Here is an 18,209-nt window from a genome sequence, read left to right as displayed (position 1 = left end):
TACAGTTGACATGCATCTATTTTGTGATCGGAAGAAATTTTCAATCCTCCAAATCCATCCAACAGATCGATTAATCAATAATATTAATTAACTAATTAAAAAATTGACTATATTAACTTTATTATTTATTTAACTGAACCTCTTCCCGAGGCAAGTTTCTGGGCCCAGAGTAGATTGGAAAAATAATAAATTCGAGATCGCTCTCTTCCCCCCTGCTTCATACTTTGTGGCAGGGGTGGACAATACCTGGCCCACGGGCCCTCAACAAGGTAAAATTAATTATCAAATTAAAATTAATAATTTGCAAGGTGTTAATTTTAATTTGTGATCATTATTCGAGCTATTCTCGTTCGACAACGGAAAACCACTTACATTTGTTATTGTTAGTGACGAAAATAATTTACCATGTTTACCAAGGCCCCGAATGATGTTGCTCTAAAAATCTTGAAAAATGATTTTGAAAAAATGCCATCTCAAAGTAATAAAACAGTTGTCTAGTATGTTCGAATGTCGAAAGAAAGCATTTTGACAGCATCAAAATCATGTATAAATTTTTTTCTCTCTCGTTCAGATTTCATCAGAAATAACAATTTTTCTAATATACGAGTTATAATTAATGAATCGGTCTGGAACACTGGCGTTATGACCCCCACAAGGGTAGAGCTGACGGGGCCCCGACTTTTGAGCCTGAGACAAATTTTATTTTTTGTTTTTTCACGAGAAATTCAGTATTGAGTCCCGCGAAGAATCTGATCGGACTGCCCTGTTGCTAGATCTGGGGAACCATGACTGGCGTACCAGAGGAGGCGAAATGCGGTTTTTTCCAGTAAAAAACTAAAAATTAATCCCCACCCGAGGAAATCGTGTGCGTTCATACCTATGGTAAGAAAGCCAAAAAGCATTTTTTATTTTCCAAGAAATTCAAACACATTTTTTTATAAGTGCCTAATGCACACACACAATCATTATTTATATAATTTTCTCAATCTTTTCCATTGTTAAAAAATTTGGAAAGTGAAAAAATATCGTGAAAATGCCAAAAAATGCCCCAAAACTAAAAAAAAAACCATTCCACAGTGGGAAAAAAAAAAAAAATTCAAATGTCATCAACATCCGGGTCCTGGTTATCGCCATACTCCTTTTCAAAGACACAAATTGCTCATAGAACTTGACACATGGGCAATTTGTTTTCCTATTTTTTCTGCCACCTCGTTTGGCAAAGTGCCTATTTTGCCAAAGTAGTAATTGAAAAAAAATTGGAACAAATGTTTCATTTGAGAGAAATTAAAACTATGAATAAATTTGGTGAAATAATTTGTAGAAGAAACTAATTTTTGATGCATTATGTACCTGTGACTAGGAACGCAACCAAATAAACAATGAATATGGTTTTGAAGATGGAAGAGAATACAATGCCCACACATAGTGCAAAAGCCAAATCGAAACTGCTTTTTTTTTTTACTTCAGCATTTTGTTCCGTTTTTTTCTCTCCCGCCGGTTTGACGAGTAAAAAAATATACATATAAAGTACAGCAGCGGAAAACCGGCTCACAATATGTGCACCCTCTCGGCCCGATAAACCACACCCACTACCCGGTTCGGAAACGCGTACACTATTAATACCTCCTAGATAGCTAACGTAGTATCTAGAAGATATTGACACTATACGCGTACTCTTATGGGGGATTACCGGAAGGTAGTTGGAAAAAGAAAATTAAGTAATGTAAACTTCTGTGCATAGACACGCACAAGGTAATTGCCGCGTGGGTAAGCGAGGAATTTTTCCAGGGCCCCAATGAATTAAACAACAAAAATTCATTGACTAACGACACACAATAACAAATTTAAACTTTTGTGGGGGCCCCACTTGGCTCGGTGCAGTTACCCTAGCCTAGTTACTGCCCTGCCTCTAGGCTAGAGTTCACTCGTTGGGAGCAGCATAAAAATATTGTATAGGGCCACAGATACCTATAAGCTTAGCCAGTAGAGATTCTAAATAAATTCCGTGCACGTAAATTTTTCTATAATACCAAAATAGTATTTTAATTTTTGTTCCATTCGTACCGGTTCGGGACAAATCTGCAAACCAGGATTTTTTTAGGAATTCGTCAATCGTTGGAAAATTTCCTTTCGTTTTAGAACCTCAGAATGTAAGACAATGAATCTGGAAAGGTATTAAGAAATCGTTGTTGTGACGTGAGCTCTCGTACAACCTGAAATAGACGCTTTTTTCGATAAAATCGCGTAGAAATCTATTGTATGTATTATGACGTTGCGGGCAAAAACTACGTGAAAAAAAAATCCATACAAGTTAGCGTCACTGAACGCAAAAATTTCCTTGTTAGCATGTGACGAGTGTTTCCGATCAATTTTTGTATTGGCGAACGTTAGCTCTTCACTTGCAAAACGTGCAAAGACTAATCCACTGATTTTATCGGGAAAGTTACGGTACGGACTGGAAGGATTATTTTCCCTAATTTTGAACAACAAACAAAATTAGATACATTTTTTGCTATTTTTCTTGAAAAAAAAAAAATCTTGGTAATGGTTAAAACATAGCCTCCACAAGGGTGGGGCTGACAGGGCTCCAGCTTGGGACGATTTTCTCGTAGTTTTTTACACTATAAATTCACTAAAGTGTCTTTCGTGGAAACTCTGGCATCCAGACCCACAAAGCAGTATCTAGGGCCGCAACTAGATGATTTGGTCACCCGGGGCAAGTGCGCATTTTGGCGCCCCTTTGTAATGTTGAAGGAGCGGTTTGAGAATAAAATTTGCGCCCCCTCTGGTCCAGCGCCCGGGCACGAGACCCGTCTGCTCCTCCCTAGTTGCGGACCTGCCAGTACTATCTTAACGAATGGACCCTCCCGGGGGCCTCAAGTGTAGAAAAGGTCACGTAAAAATGAGATCTTATTAAAATTTTCCAGAATGATGCATATAAATTGGTAGGCCTAGTTATTTTAGCCAGGTAGGTAGCCTCAGAAAAACAACTTTGTCTGAGAACCCGTGATACTCTTAAGACAGCCCTGCGCAGGGGCGTCGGAAGTGTTTCGAACCTGTGGGTGCCCGTCTTGAGATTCATGTAGGAAATTTCGATTTTGAATCAATTCTGTGGGTGCTCGAACCCGCTCTACAAACTTCCGTGGGTGCTCGAGCATCCACAGCACCCCCGGCTCCGACGCCACTGGCCCTGCGGACAAGGATTCCAGCCTATGGGCCCTGCTGCAGGATGTGGGGACCATGGGTTAAAGCAGCGGTTCTTAACCGGTGCTCCGCGGAGCACTTGGGGCTCGTTGTACACTCTCCAGGGGCTCCTTGGCCGCTCGAGGAAAAAAACAGTAAAATTTAAAAAATAATTATAAATATTTTTAAATAGTAAAAATAAATTAGTAACTTTGGTGAATAATTAGCCTACGGGGCTCCGCCATAGAATTTTTATACTAAAAAGGGCTGCGCAATGTCAAAGAAGTTTGAGAACCGCTGGGTTAAAGAGTTCTGACTTTGTCCGAATAATTAATCCTCTTACTCAGATTATGCGTCGTGGGATAGTTGTTGATGGCTAACCTTCACGACCTATCACTTATAGGTCTCCGTCTGGGCCTGATTTCTGCATGGGCAAATGGTAGGCCCCGTAACTAGGCAGAGGAAACTGGGGCACTGTCCCATTCAAGGTCCCGAGCAGTATGGGGCCCCTACGATAAATATAAACTTATTTTGCATACAAGATATATGGAAGACTGGATGTTGTGAAGATATTTATTATTTGAGATGTTAATTTTTTTAAGGAAGGAAAAACTCATCTCTGCCTCTACCAGGAGTCGAACCCGGGTCCCTCGATTGCCGGATGAGTGCTCTGACCACTAAGCTACAGAGGAGATAGAGATTTTCCTTCGCTGGAGCGTATATATGTGATATTTTCATATATATGCTAGTGTATATATATTCTTATTTTGCATAATAATCTCTGGGTTATCCCAAGGAAAGGACTGCCCCGCAGCTTCGAGAAGGCACGTTACAGATTCAGAGCCGCTGAACTTGAACATATTTTCACTGACTAACCAAACACATTTTGGGCATTCTTTAAATCCGAATTGAGCACTGCTTTCCATACAAAACCTGATGCTGTTACCGAAAGTTCCCCATTCAGAAATAAATTTTGGCACTGCCATATAATGTTGCACTGAAATATTTGTTTTGTACTGAAATTAGTTTCTTTAATAAATAAAAAGTAACCTGTGTGTTCTTCCTGATATTTGTAATAATAAAATATATACAAATGAATGCCACATGCGTTCTATTTTAAATATATAGATGACAAAAAAATACTTCTCTACATTTTCTGAAATAGTAAAACTTTATCCTGTATCAAAGTAGTAAATTGTTAATGTTATAGTTCTTTTTTTGTTTTAAAGTGAAAGATGTCGGGCAAGATGCCTGAAGGTTTTGGAGCTCCTAAATCCTGTGATACATTCGTTGTCCTACCTCCTGGAACTGCACTCAACTGCATAGTTTTTGGTAAGAATTCTGACCGACCCAAAGGCGAAGTCCAGGAAGTTGTCTACTGTGCAGCTGCTGACCATTCCCCCTCATCGAAATTAGAGGTTTGCTTTGAATTATATCATTCAATTACCTGACTACCTTTAATTACCATTAATTAAAATTGAGAATTCCAAATTTATTTGCCTTTCTTATATGATCATTTTGTATGAATCTCATATTGTTTAAAGATCCTATTTTTTGAAGGACAATTTGCCATTTGGTTTAAAAAGAATGGTGCATCAATTTTCTTTCCTAAATTACTGCCGTAAATAAAATTATATGCAATTAGGTTAAGATCCCCTCACACCCTGACTCTTTTGTTTTTGTGAAAGCCTCAAATTGTTTTATTATCAAACTTTTGTATATGAATGTTCCGAATAGAAGAATCAGCAAAATCAAATAGTGTTCTTTCTGAAAATCTATAGGAATTAATCATTAACAGTCAAGCGTGCAGATTGTATAGTACCCTACTCTTGATGCAACAGTTGTTCTGTCAGTTATAATTTGTAAAAACTAGTGTGTGTGTGCGTGTGAGTTCTCAAACTTAATTCACCCGTGGCCAGAGGGGGCAGACATGAAGAAAACATTGAGGAGGGCTGGAACTTGCTGGCTGTCCCGTATATATGGGACTCAAGCACGTACGCAAGAGAGGGGAGATATATTGCATTGTTTTTTCAGAAATTATTGGGGGCTCAGCCCTCTTACAAAATTTATTGGGGAGCTCAAATGGCCGCAGTCCCAAGGTTCCGGTGCCTATGCCCATGGCTCCCTTGCCCTGGCCAATGTTCACCCGCAAATTCCTCCCTTCTCAGAAATTTTCCCCTTCACTCCTTCCTCTCTAAGCTAAGTCAATGAGTAGGATCCCATGTTATATCTGTGGTTTCTTCTGCCCTACTTTCAAGGGGCTGCATCACATTTTTATTATATATATTAATTTCAAATGTTAAAATATATGATAAGAAATTGAAAAAGTTTTCATTTGTTTGCTCACTGTTATTTATTTTTTCTTTCAGTGTACTTACATAACTATTGATCAAGTTGAACACACTCATGCAGTAATACTCAGCAAACCAGCATGGATGTGGGGCGCAGAAATGGGTGCGAATGAATTTGGCGTGTGTATTGGAAATGAAGCAGTATGGACTAAATTGAATGGGCCTGAAGATGAGGAAGAAAAACTGCTTGGAATGGATCTACTTCGGTAAGAGACTGTGTGTGACAGATGACTGTTGTCATAAACATTTGTAAAATGCTATTCATGGGGGATAATATTTGTATCTAGAATGTTTTCAAATTTACATATTAAGAAAAATGTTTTGCTATGTGTGTTCATATTCACTATGTATACTATTTAGATCAGGGACTCTATTTAGACTGTTTTATATACTTTAAATCAGGGGATAGCCAACCTGTGGCATACCATGGTGTTGAGAGTGGTATGAGGTTTGCCTCAAAAGATTTTCAAAGGAAAAAATAAAAAGTTTGCATTTCTCAAATTCAATTGAAGTTTTTTGGGTCACTGGGACGTTCATTTAAAATCGGATACACTTCCATACACCATATGTTGAACATCTATAAATTCTAAATGAGACCAGTGATGAAAAAAAATGTGTGGCACGAGAAAACATTTAATACATTGGAGAGGCATATATATGATTTTTCTGGCTTCAATATTTGCATGGATGAGGAAAAAGATTGGCCATTCCTGGTTTAGAGTGTTTATTGTACAGCACAAAAACTCAGGAAAGAGATAAAAAGCATTTATACCATAATATTTTTGAATTTTTGGATACAAAATTGAAATCCGTGTGATTCTGTCAAATGTTCTTGCATTAGTTATATGTAACAAATATATTTTTTACCCTTCCATAAAGGCTGGGTCTGGAACGATCGAGTACAGCCAGAGAAGCTTTAGATGTGATCACATCTTTGCTGGAATCTATTGGTCAAGGAGGACCTTGCTCAGACATTGTACCTAATTTCACATACCATAACAGTTTTCTAATCGCTGACAGAAAAGAAGCCTGGGTGCTTGAGACTGCCGGGAAGTTATGGGCTGCAGAGCAAGTTACTGGTAAGATAATTATTCCTTTGTTCACTATTGATTCACAATCAGTCAGGATGGAAACATACTTTGGTGGCATAAATTTTTGTGCTTAAATAGAGCCCACAGTCTGTTTCTCTCATGGGCAAACAGCTTATGTTCCCAGGGCCCAGAAATATTCAGGGCAGCGAAATTGGCTACTTTTTGTATTATAGGCATGAGCCTCCTCTCTCACCCCTCCCTTAAAAAATCCTATATATATATAATATAGGAGGACCCAAAAATTCATCTTCATCAAGAGCCTGAACTTATGAGAAACAGGTTCTGATAGAGTCTGCGCTACAGGCCGATATGGGGTGGGGCGATTCCCCTCCTCCCAAGGAATTTTCAAGGAATTTGTATTGTTAGCATGGGCAGGAGGTGGGAAAAAATTCCTCTCCCATTCACGAAACAACCCCTTCAGTGATTTCCCCCACCTGCATTCAAAGAGCCTGTATTTGCTTATGGCTAGTGCTAGACTCTAGTTAGTTAGCGGTCAGTGCAGGCCGGTAGCCAGAAATTTCGTTCAGGGGGAGGGGGCAAAGTGATAGAACAATAGATTTGGCCATTTTTTTTCTTTTTCAATTCAATTCAAATTTATTTTAAAATTTGTGTGAATACATGTTATATGATATTATTGGCAACCAAGGAGACAGATGTCCCATACTGGTTGTTACAATGAATAGGTTTAAAAAATATAGTACAGTGATATTATTTTCAGATATATGATGAGAAAAAAATATAAAAAAGATAGTAGTTACAGATAAAAATAGTATAATTAACAAAAAATGAATATGTTAAAAATTGCAATATAAACAATAAAGAATATTCTCATGCAACGGCGGAGGTGCTATAAAAATTACATATGAATAATATCAACATGAGTTCTTAATATAGACTTAATATTTACCCAAAATACACAAAAGAAAAAAAAATATGAATATCATGTTAACGATATACATAATAAATATGGAGCCAACACATGAATTTGTACAGGATTATGGGAGGTGATTTAATTAAGCATAATGTTAGAGGATGTAATCAGAAATGGGACTCAATGTTAATGAGTTCGAGTAGGTAAAGTTTGAGGCGTTTTTTAAAGGAAGTAAATGCAGTAGTGTCAGTGATTTCTCTGGGTAGATTATTATAGAATTTTGGAATCGGAAAGCAAAAGTGTTTTTTAAGAATATTTTTATGAACTAATGGCAGTGAGTAGATGGCATTTAGACGAGCAGAAGTACGGGATACGTTAAGAGGTAAGGAGTATTGGTGTTTTTTTATTATTAATAAGGATTTATAAAAGTAGAGGTAACGCACTGGGAGAATTCTTAATCGATGAAATTGATCAATTAGAGGGGTAACATAATCATTAGTGATGCATCTGATAGCTTTATTTTGGAGAGAAATAATAGGCTTAATATTAGTTAGATAATCTCCTCCCCAAACTGAGAGACCATACATTAAATATGATGGTCATTTTCTCACATTTCAGAGGTGGGGGAAGAACCAGACCCCCAAGTCAGTTTATTTTCTGTAGTTCCCAACTTCAAGGCGTGAATGCGAGCCGATCTCCCCTTTAAAAAGTCTCACTTCTGAAATATAGATGGCAGCACTGAAAAATCAAACAACACTACATATGCACTCAGACTTAGGTACATACATACAGTTACACTTCCGGCACACCTCACTAGGTAGTACATTGCCCATAGATGGTGATAGATCTGAGTTGTTCTGTTCTAAAGAAAGAAGAAAGAAAGAAAAGACCCCCCCCCCCCAAGTTCCCCGCTACGGCCTTGGGTCAGCATCTAATATAGGCCTAATTTATGAGCATAAAAATATTTCCAACATAGGTTGAAAATGTTTTTATGCTCATAAATTAGTTGGTTGTGAAAATTCTGGCTTAAACTGCTGCGAAGAGATCTATTGCCAATGGGGGATGAAACATTTAAGAATAACTTCCCAGGATTGGGGGAAGGAAGGCAGACACACCTGAAGGCTGCAGGCGATGCACCAAGGGGTAGTCTTATTCAGAGCACATTAATCTTCAACCTGGGGGTGGGGAGGTTGTGATGCATGCTTGCCTTTCTTGATGCTATGGCACTGGTCAGCCATCATCACAGCTCTTTAGCCCAGAATTTTCCAACCTGTGTGCTGGCCACAAAAAGAAATCAAAATTTTAAAACCAATTAGAGAGAGAAAAGTGCTCTTTGTGTGTGTAAATGGATACTTATTATTTTTTCCCCTTTTTTTCCAGAGGGGTATAGAAATATCTCAAACTGCCTAACAATCGGCACAAAAATTGATCTCATGAGTGCCGATCTGAAAGAGCATGCTCAATCAAACGGTTTCTGGGACCCATCGAAAGGAGATTTCAATTTCGCTGAGGTGTACGGTACAACTAGTGACACTGAAAGACTGAAAAATGGAAAAATTTTGTTGCAGAAACTCTCATCAGGAGGTATGTTCCCCATTGATTGGATTTTGATGCGATTTATGGTGTAAAGAGTGCAAACAGCTGACTTTGATGTCGCTAGTTAGCAATGTGATTTTATATCATAGATCTTTAAATCTCAGAGACATTTGTAGAATAATAATATTTACTCAACTGTAATCACGAAACTATGTCAACAGAATGAAAATGCGCTGAGATAAAGCTCAATCAAGATTTTTCTTTAATGAAACGAATTGTGCGATGCAAGGTGTTAGATTTTTTCAGTGATAAAATATGCATCGTTGATAATAGAAATCATTGCTTAAACAAGTACAAAATTTTAAAAAAATTACATTTCTTTTTGCAATATTTTTTGGCTGAAACCTATATAAGTGAACCTGATGTATTTATGTCTGAAGTCTATCATCTTCATGAAGTTTCTAGTTTCTGAAGCCTGGACAGCATGCAAAGTAGTCAACCACTTTACGAAAACGCTAGTCTTTGCAACATATTTAAATTTATTTCTTTATAAAAATTAGTTTCCGATACAAAAACTATTTTTTTTTAATCTGTTCTCATTTTCCAGGAGATTTCAATACCTTATCAATGTTTGAGGTTCTTAGGGACTGTGAGAGTGGAATATGTTTAGGCCTTGATGAGGATTTTCCAACCACTGGGTCACAGGTGAGTTCTTTCAAAAATAATCTGGAACATGTTTTAATTTTTTTAGGTTTACTTTTCACGTATTATATTTAATATTTTTTCTTTTGCAATTCAAAGGTTTGGATTTTTTTATGGTTTCTATTTAGCTGAAATTACCACAAATGTTCATGCCCAGTAAAACTCTGGCGCTTATAATTTTGTCTTTATTTCAGGAAAATTTTTAAATCTTGTTCATTTGTCAATATACATTTATTATTTCTACCCCTCATTAGGTGTCAGTGTTGTCTCCTTTGGATTCTCAAAGATCCTGTTGTCATTGGTTTACTGGAACACCAGACCCAAAACATTCCGTTTTCAAGCCCTTCGTTTTTTGCACAACTAATAAAATCTCTCGTCATATTGTATCGCCTTCAATCCCTGACAACGAGGATCCAGCAAAGGTGATGAATTCATATTTTTCAACGAATTATTTGATTAATATTTTTGCAATGCTAGATAAAGCAGTATTTCTTTCAATTATACAAGATACTTTATTTTTCCTTCGAACTCATCTATTAGAAGAAAGTGGTGTTAAAAATTATTAAGTGATTGCCGTTATCATAAGTGTACCTTCAGTTAAATAATAATCAGCTTCCAATTAAAATTATTTCATGTAAAATATTTCTTTTAGGTATCTGTGACGTATAAAATTTAAATTTTGTCTTCTGCTATCTGGACATTGAATGAATTACATACAATTTCAAGGCTATATGCCAATGTCCGGGAAATTCACTTTCCCTAATTATCGACTTATATCTGTGGTAGAAATCTTCAGAGGTAAATCCTACTTAGTTGCCATTACTCCCCAAAGGAGCAGATAGGCAAGATGTGACCCCCCCAACAACAGTTTGTGAGGAATTGATCCATCATCCAACTTTACCGACAAGTAATCAGAGCCAAGATTCAGCTGACTGCATTTAAACTTCAGACATATATACAAGTAGCAAGTCTATGCAATCAGACATTTTAATGGTTCTGAGTATAACATAAGATGAATTTTGTTGCTCTGAGTGTAACATAAGATTTAAGAATTTTGTTGTTTTGACAGCTGGCTTTTCACATTTTTTATACATTTTGTTCATTTTCTATAGTTTTTAATTAGAGAAATATATATGATAATTCAGGGCATGGCACAAATGAATGAATGTACAGTAAAGATAATTCATTCTAGAATCGCATTCATTAGCCAAAACACAATTTCTTATAGGTTTCTACAGAAATTTGTTTAATTCGTTCCAGGCACCACCAAAAATTAGAGCATCAAGGAGAATGTCCAAACTGTTTAGTTTGATGCTAAGAGTCATGCTTTGAAAAAAACGTGTGCTCGTAAAACATAGGTTTTTTTTCAATGTATTTCCTCTCATCTTAATCTTTCATTTTACATAAAATTATTCAATAACTTTTAGGAGAAAAAAAAAATAGAGCTACATATAAAAAAAAAGATTACAAGGTGGACATGGGTTAGTCGGGCTCGAGTGACATTCTGATGGTGATTGGCGCTAAAACTGACTTCACGATACAGCTGTTTTACGTTAGCATGTGCATTCATATCAACGAAAATGTTCAGTAGCTGAAGCCTTATTCATTAGCCAAGGCTGAAAAATTATCAAAAAAAACTTTGTAAGAAGAGGTATCCCTGTCCTTTTTTTTCAGACTCATATGTTTTGATGTCGCTGTGAATTAAATATTTTTGTTTTATTTTTACAGACAAAACCAAGATTTCAGAAAAGTGTGGATCGTAGTCACTTGCTTTACAGGAAACACCAAAATGCTTATTCTATCCTGTCCGGCAATTCAGAAAAAGGCAAAGAAATAAACAGCGTCCTCAGAAGACTAGAAACACAATGTGTCAAGGATATGGATGACTTTGTAGAGAACTTCACTCCTGACAAAGCGCAAGAAGTTGAAGACTTATTCAAGGATTTGGTTGATTCGGAAATCAGATTTTACCAGTAACTAAAATTCTTGCATGATGCAGCTTGCAACTATTATACAAATAACATATGCTTAAGTGTGTTATGTACTCAACTGTATACTTGTTTGTAAGTTAAAAACTTTCAAACCTACAAACACACATTAAAACATAAAATCAGTTCTATTTGATACAACCCAAAAAATAATACAAAGAGTGGTAGTTTAAAAGAGGTTAAGAATGCTTCATGTGGCTCATGTAGTTATTACGCTGGTAATGGTGAACAACCAAGTTCGTTTAAATACAAGACATTGTCTTTAATCAAAAATTTACTGAAAACTTTTGTTTTGCATGGAAATTTCAAATGAGTTTCACTGAAATATATTCTTGCAGTCAATTGAATAGCCTTAAGTCGAATTTCCATGGCCAGCAACATGCATGTGGGTTTATGGTTTAAGTAGCTTAGAATACGACCATATGATACAGGTAAGACCAGATACACCTCGCCTTACATCTTTAGAAGATTTCAAGGCGTTCTCAGGAGAACAGGTACATCCAGCATTACAGTACTATCATGATACAGAAGGTCTGCTTGATGTTCGCCCAAGAGACTATAGTTTGTTCACCCCAACTAGTCCCCAATATCTGAGACATTTATTTACTTTTTTCTTTCTTTTAAATCAAGGACAATTCCGCTCTATCGCCATGGGCAATTTATTACCAAATGAGTAGTGCAAGAAATGTACATGTGTACCTAACAGTGTGTCCGTATCTAGTGTTGTGCATGAATTTTAGTGCTGCTATATATTTTTCTAACTATGAGTGAACTGGAATGACTGAATATTTGAACTATTGTAGGTCTGTTGCTCTCTGTGGCGAGACTTTTTATCAGGAGATTGGCTCGCTTTCACGACTTGAAAAGTCCCATTTACTTACATCTGACAAGAGCAATCAAGGCAACCTAAAATGACACTAAACAAGCCAAACCAGTTGTTGGGAATAGTACGAGCTTACGTTTGTAATCCCTCTGGTCACCTCCAGATGGTGAAGCTGATCCGTTACGTGACTTTTCGCTTGTCTTCTTTTCCCTTGTATCTTTTTCCCCTAGTATGATATGTTCGTTCGACGCCTACGCATGTCTCGTCTTATATTACGTAAAATAAAATCGTTTTCTTCTACGCATTTTGCTCTCCCAATGTAAGCTATTTCGGCCCCGACACCAGTTGTACGACCACTCATCATCCTCGGTTTTCCAGCCAAAACCAATGGGCCTCGCATCACTGGAATGCAGCTCAATTAATAGTCTCTTATCTTATGACTTTCCAAAGAGATAAAATTTTATTAATGATTAAGTTTAAGAAATGAGAAATTTAATTTCCTCTAATCATGTGATATTATGTATTGAGTTCCATGACTATTTTCTGCAATCACTCGTTAAAACTGTGCTCGACTTTTATGCTGGTAGCAGAAATTCTATATACTACTTCACCAAACAGAATCTCTGGTCATATTGTAATTTACTGCCATTAATTAGTAGGGTTCGAAATGAAGGCATCATCTATCAGCGGTCACCTGAAGCTTGTTAAGGAAAATATCTACATTCTTCCCTGGGACCGTGATGACAACCTTCACAGTGGTAGACGAGCATCTTATCACCACACCACTCAGGCACCAATTCTATATACTGGACCATATATTGCATTGTAAAAAGAGATGCACTAATGCATAAGTGATAGATTACTGTAAGGGTTTCTTTGTCAATAATGCTTTTAATAAAAACTCACCATTTTTTTATAAGAGGGAAAACTGAGATTGTGCATGATCTGAGAGAAATACATTAAAAAAGTGTATAAATGAAGAATTATGTCTCAACTACTAGAACCCCCACATGCATCTTGTAGATATTTGAAATATGTATGTCTCAGATGAAAATCGAAGGTATTTACAAACACATTTTTGTCACTGCAAGAGCTATAAATATGCCGGTATTTTTATACTTTATTTTATAATTTTTGTTCTCTAGTCAGGTTTACATTAGAAGTCCCCCCGTTATATGTAGCTTTTTAATCCTATTTATTGAATTTTTGTTATTGCAGTTATTATACATGAAATATTGACGATATATAAGTGTGTATAAAATACACATTTGCTAAAAAGAAATTTAGAGTTATGCGATATATAATTGATTACACTAAACATCCCTCAGCTTGGATTATGGAAGGGTCCTCCTTGGGATAAAAGTAGTAGGAATACATTTTTCTTATGACATCAGCAATTTGAAAACTGGGATCAAATATTCATTATTTTCTAAATTATGTTTGATTTGACGCTACTTATATATATAATGCAAAATATTTTTTCTGATTCAATAAAATCAGACGTGTATCAGGGCTCCCACTTGTCCTACTTTTTGGTAAAATGTCCTACTTTCTCAGTTTTGACATACTTTTCTTACTTTTTTAACCACAACCTATCAACAAAATTTGTATACTTGATTTTGAGGAAGGAATCATTGATATAATGTAGTAGATGGCAGTTAATGTTTCTGCTGAAGCAGAAATTGTATGGTTTTTTTAATTTATTTCGGGGGGTGTATGTGGACCATTTTTTATTTGCTAAGTTTGAAGGTTCAACAGGTAGAGTAGTGATTAAAAACTTCTGCCTGGTTGAAAAAAAAGTAATTTTGTATTTACTACTTCATGGTCTTGGACAGTAACTAACATTTATTATTCAAAATTATGGTGCACATTTTGTGTATAGGTGAAACAACAGTGTTTGCATAGCAAAGCAGTTGGATACATAGGCCTGTTTATTCTAGGTTTGGTGATTCTGATGCTACCCAATAACATTCAATTGTTTTCTGCATTTTTAGGGCATGCAGAGGCGTAAACAATATTTATAATGCTCGGCAACAAAGAGCTAGAAATGAAAGTGCTTTATTTGTCAAAAACAATTACATTGGCATTGAGCGCCAAAATTTAAACAAATCCTTTTAAAAAGGGATGGACAACGCAGTAAAACCATCTGGTCCTCCTTGACTTTGTAAATTACAAGGTCTGATGTACATCATTTTGCACTGTGCTTTTGTAAGTGTGTCATTCTTAAAAAACGTCCTCATAATTTGCTGTATGCATTGTTGAAGAGAGTTGACAGACTGGACTGTGGAAAACTCCAAAAAAAAAGTGTGTAATATATATTTTGAGGAGAGACAGAAAAGAATTGTGTGGTTCTTAATATATACCATATTTTGGCCAAAAACTGTTTTTGTAACTAAGTCATTTCTGTCATTTAGCTTTGGTTTGAGTCATTCTTACAGGATACTGAAATAGTGCTATGGGGAGATAATTAAAAAAAAAAATTTCAGGGATTTTTTTTATATTATGCTATGATTATGCCGTCTAAGAGGGGTACCCCCCGTCCTACTCTTAATTTTTTGAGTGGGAGCCCTGCATGTGTATAAATTTTAACTAATGCTGGTTTTGGGATTAATCCTTTGGTAAACAAGGTTTTCTCTGAATAATTAATGAAAATCATGTTATCAACATTCAATTATTTGAGAAAGTAAATGGCAAGTTAAATATCAATGAAATTGTAAAGATTTTCAGATTAAATTGAAAAGTACAGATCAGTCGCTGTCACTAACAGCTTCATGCAATAGCTCAGAATAGCAAAAAATACAGAGATTAATCAATTTCTTTATCAATGTGACCCTAACAATTAAAGTAATATATTTACGCATGCTTTATCAAGTTTTCTATATCTAAGTCGAATCATTCACAAATATTTTGTCCTGTTCGGCATCAAAGAACTTGACTCATTGTCATATTGCAATTCCTGTACATTGAATTGCAATCAAGTGCAATCCATCATTATAAACTTGGCACTTTTCTTGAATCAATATAGTTAGCATATAGGAGATATCTTGTTACAATAAAATGAAGGCTCAAATGATATAGGGAGTAAAATTGAAATTATAAAATATGCACTTATGAGACGCAATTAATCGTCATCTACGGAGTTAACTGCTAACAAATTATCAGATGTAGAATACAGGATTTTCATGTGCGTAGGTGAAATAAGAAAAATCGCTTCACAATCAAAATGTGATCTTTAGTTACAATCAGGCAAGTTACTCAATGGCAAGATGTTTAGTGAAGCAAATGATAATTATACTTATGTAAACATAGTAATTAGTCCATGAAACAAGACCAGTTTTCTATGTGTAATGATCTGTTAAGTATTATCTTTGCACTTAGGATTTTTTCAATTTTTATTTTCCCGTTTATTATGTCAAGTGTATTGCTTTGCTGTATGTTTATGAGCTGTGATATTAAATTTCTTTTTAAAAGTTACCATTTCTGCTTCATAATTCCGTATCTGAAATTATTTTAGAACTTCATCAGGCTTTTTGCTAGTGTTCTTACTCTAGTTGATAATCTTAGATAATTTTACTTAAATTACATTTTAGTGAACCCTGTCAGACCTGAAAAAGATGGACACTGTTTGAAACAGAAACCTGTTGGAATCAGAAGATGGTTCTATATAGGACCACAATCAGGTGCTTGATCAGCTAAGGAAGCAATAATTTTGGCACCCCCCTTGCAATGTTGGAGAGATTAAATGGTGAAATTTGCACCAGACCTGCCTGCTCCCCTCCCCCCCCCCCCAGTTATGGTCCTGGTCCTATAAATGATTAACACTTTCATGTGTGTGCCCTCTTTTATAAAACTAAATATTATTTCTATTGACATTCTTTTTCTCACAGGTTCCATTGTAATTTTAAATCTGAAACCAGAAAATATGCAACAGATTAATGAAATATAAATCCACAGAAAATATAGCGACTATAACATATGCCAGAAATGTCAACCATATGGCGAAACCTTAACTACACAAAACCATTTGATGCTGGATTTATATTTGATCTTGTTAAAGTGATATATTTTCCTTTTCATGAAATAGTTTTATTGGTACTTCTGGCTCTTCGTTAATGAGATTAAACTGAATTTTTAAAATTCAGGGTGTAAAGCATTAAAGCAGGCATTTCATCATGAAACTTATAAGAATGGGGAATGAAGAGAATTTTGAAAACCTCTTTTTAAAAGGCAGAAAATCTCTTCATAAGTTATGGTGTAGAATCTTGGGGTTAATGAAAAAACGTATCGGCAGCAAGACACATTCTAAATTTTCAACAAAATAATTTGCTGAATATAAAATATTGGTACAAAAACTAGTACAATGAGTTGGATCTTTTATATTGAAAATCCTATATAATGATACAAACTATAACACATCCACTATATACAACCTCCGAGAATAAAGTTCGGTGAATGAAGTCAGAACAAATTAATAGAGATATGAGGAAGAAAAGAATGAGAATATTCTCCTGGATGTAAAAAAAATGAAAATTCATTTTCTTTTTAAATAAATTTTGTTTAACATTATGAAATATAAATCAGTTTTCATTGCCCGAAACATTTAAAACAAAGCAATTTTTGGCACATTCACCCCAATGACAACTTTTAGTTCTCTCTGGTCATTATGAGAGTTGATTGATTAAAGGAAGCTATTCTTACATAATCACGATCATTCGAAGAAAATATAGAACTGTTGTTTTCTTCAATGTACATACACTTAAATTCTGTTTCACTCATATTTCTCTAAAAGTTGCACAATTCAGCCATGTTGGTTTAATTTTCTCGCTTTTAAACTTTAATATTGTGGGCTGCAAACTTCAATATTCTGGTCTTTTTGACGGGAATAGAGACTATTCTTAAGAATAATTCTCTCAAAGGACTACTACAACCTCCTCTGACAATAAAGTTTGGTGAATGAAGTCAGAACGGCCGATCTGGCAACACTGGCGAAGCAAAACGCTGCACATGCGTAGCGGCAAGTGTTGACCATCTGCCGCCACCGTTGTTCAGTTGAGCGTTGTTTGTGTTCCGTGAAAGACTTGTTTAGTGCATTGGTTCTTAACTGAGAACAGGAAAATCCACAAGGAATTTCTACCTGAGGGAACGACGATGAATGCTGCAAGGTACATTGAAATTTTGACCCGTTTCATGAAACGTCTACGCAGAGTACGACCTCAGTACGCACAACAAGGTTCATGGTTCCTTGTTCACGACAATGCTCGCCCTCACACAGCCAATATCGTCAAACAGTTCCTGGCAAAAAAGGGGGTGGTGCAAATTGAACATCCACCATACTCGCCAGATCTCAATCCTCCAGACTTCTTCCTATTCCCACGACTCAAACTCGCTTTGAAAGGAAAGCGATTTGACGATATTTCTGACATCCAACAAAACATGACGAGGCTTTTGAACTCAATCCCAAAAGAAGACTTCTTGCAAAGTTTTCAGGACATGTATAGGAGATCTCAGCGGTGCATAGTAATGGGAGGTGACTATTTCGAAGGACAGTAAGGTAACTTTCGTTAACATTTCATCTACGTTAATGTTACAGGACTATTCACCGAACTTTGTCAGAGGTTGTATATAGCAATATTAATCTTTGATTCTAATACACTTAACGACTTT

The 18,209-nt window shown here is 35.9% G+C and overlaps 1 protein-coding gene across 4 annotated transcripts in view; it reads left to right on the top strand.

Moving 5' to 3' along the window:
- The window catches only part of LOC149086375 (secernin-2), a 44,117-nt gene extending 28,097 nt beyond the window's left edge, over positions 1 to 16,020 (top strand). For 2 of the 4 annotated variants that reach the window (XM_089255098.1, XM_089255089.1), the window contains exons 2-8: positions 4,413 to 4,601; positions 5,553 to 5,740; positions 6,414 to 6,613; positions 8,877 to 9,080; positions 9,640 to 9,737; positions 9,989 to 10,156; positions 11,463 to 16,020. In XM_089255098.1, coding sequence (XP_089111224.1) covers positions 4,419 to 4,601; positions 5,553 to 5,740; positions 6,414 to 6,613; positions 8,877 to 9,080; positions 9,640 to 9,737; positions 9,989 to 10,156; positions 11,463 to 11,711 — 1,290 coding nt within the window. In that variant the 5' untranslated portion in view covers positions 4,413 to 4,418 and the 3' untranslated portion in view covers positions 11,712 to 16,020. The remainder of the gene's footprint in view (positions 1 to 4,412; positions 4,602 to 5,552; positions 5,741 to 6,413; positions 6,614 to 8,876; positions 9,081 to 9,639; positions 9,738 to 9,988; positions 10,157 to 11,462) is intronic. The other 2 variants (XM_089255118.1, XM_089255108.1) reach the window with 1 other exon arrangement.
- Positions 16,021 to 18,209: the final 2,189 nt, after the last annotated feature.

The sequence above is a fragment of the Pholcus phalangioides genome, unplaced genomic scaffold, assembly GCF_987345545.1.
Source record: "Pholcus phalangioides strain wild (caught in Gottingen) unplaced genomic scaffold, Ppha-v1.0 ptg000004l_1, whole genome shotgun sequence".
Classification (NCBI taxonomy): Eukaryota; Metazoa; Arthropoda; class Arachnida; order Araneae; family Pholcidae; genus Pholcus; species Pholcus phalangioides.
The sequence above is the reverse complement of the archived record's forward strand: the minus strand, read 5'-3'. Positions and strand labels throughout refer to the sequence as shown.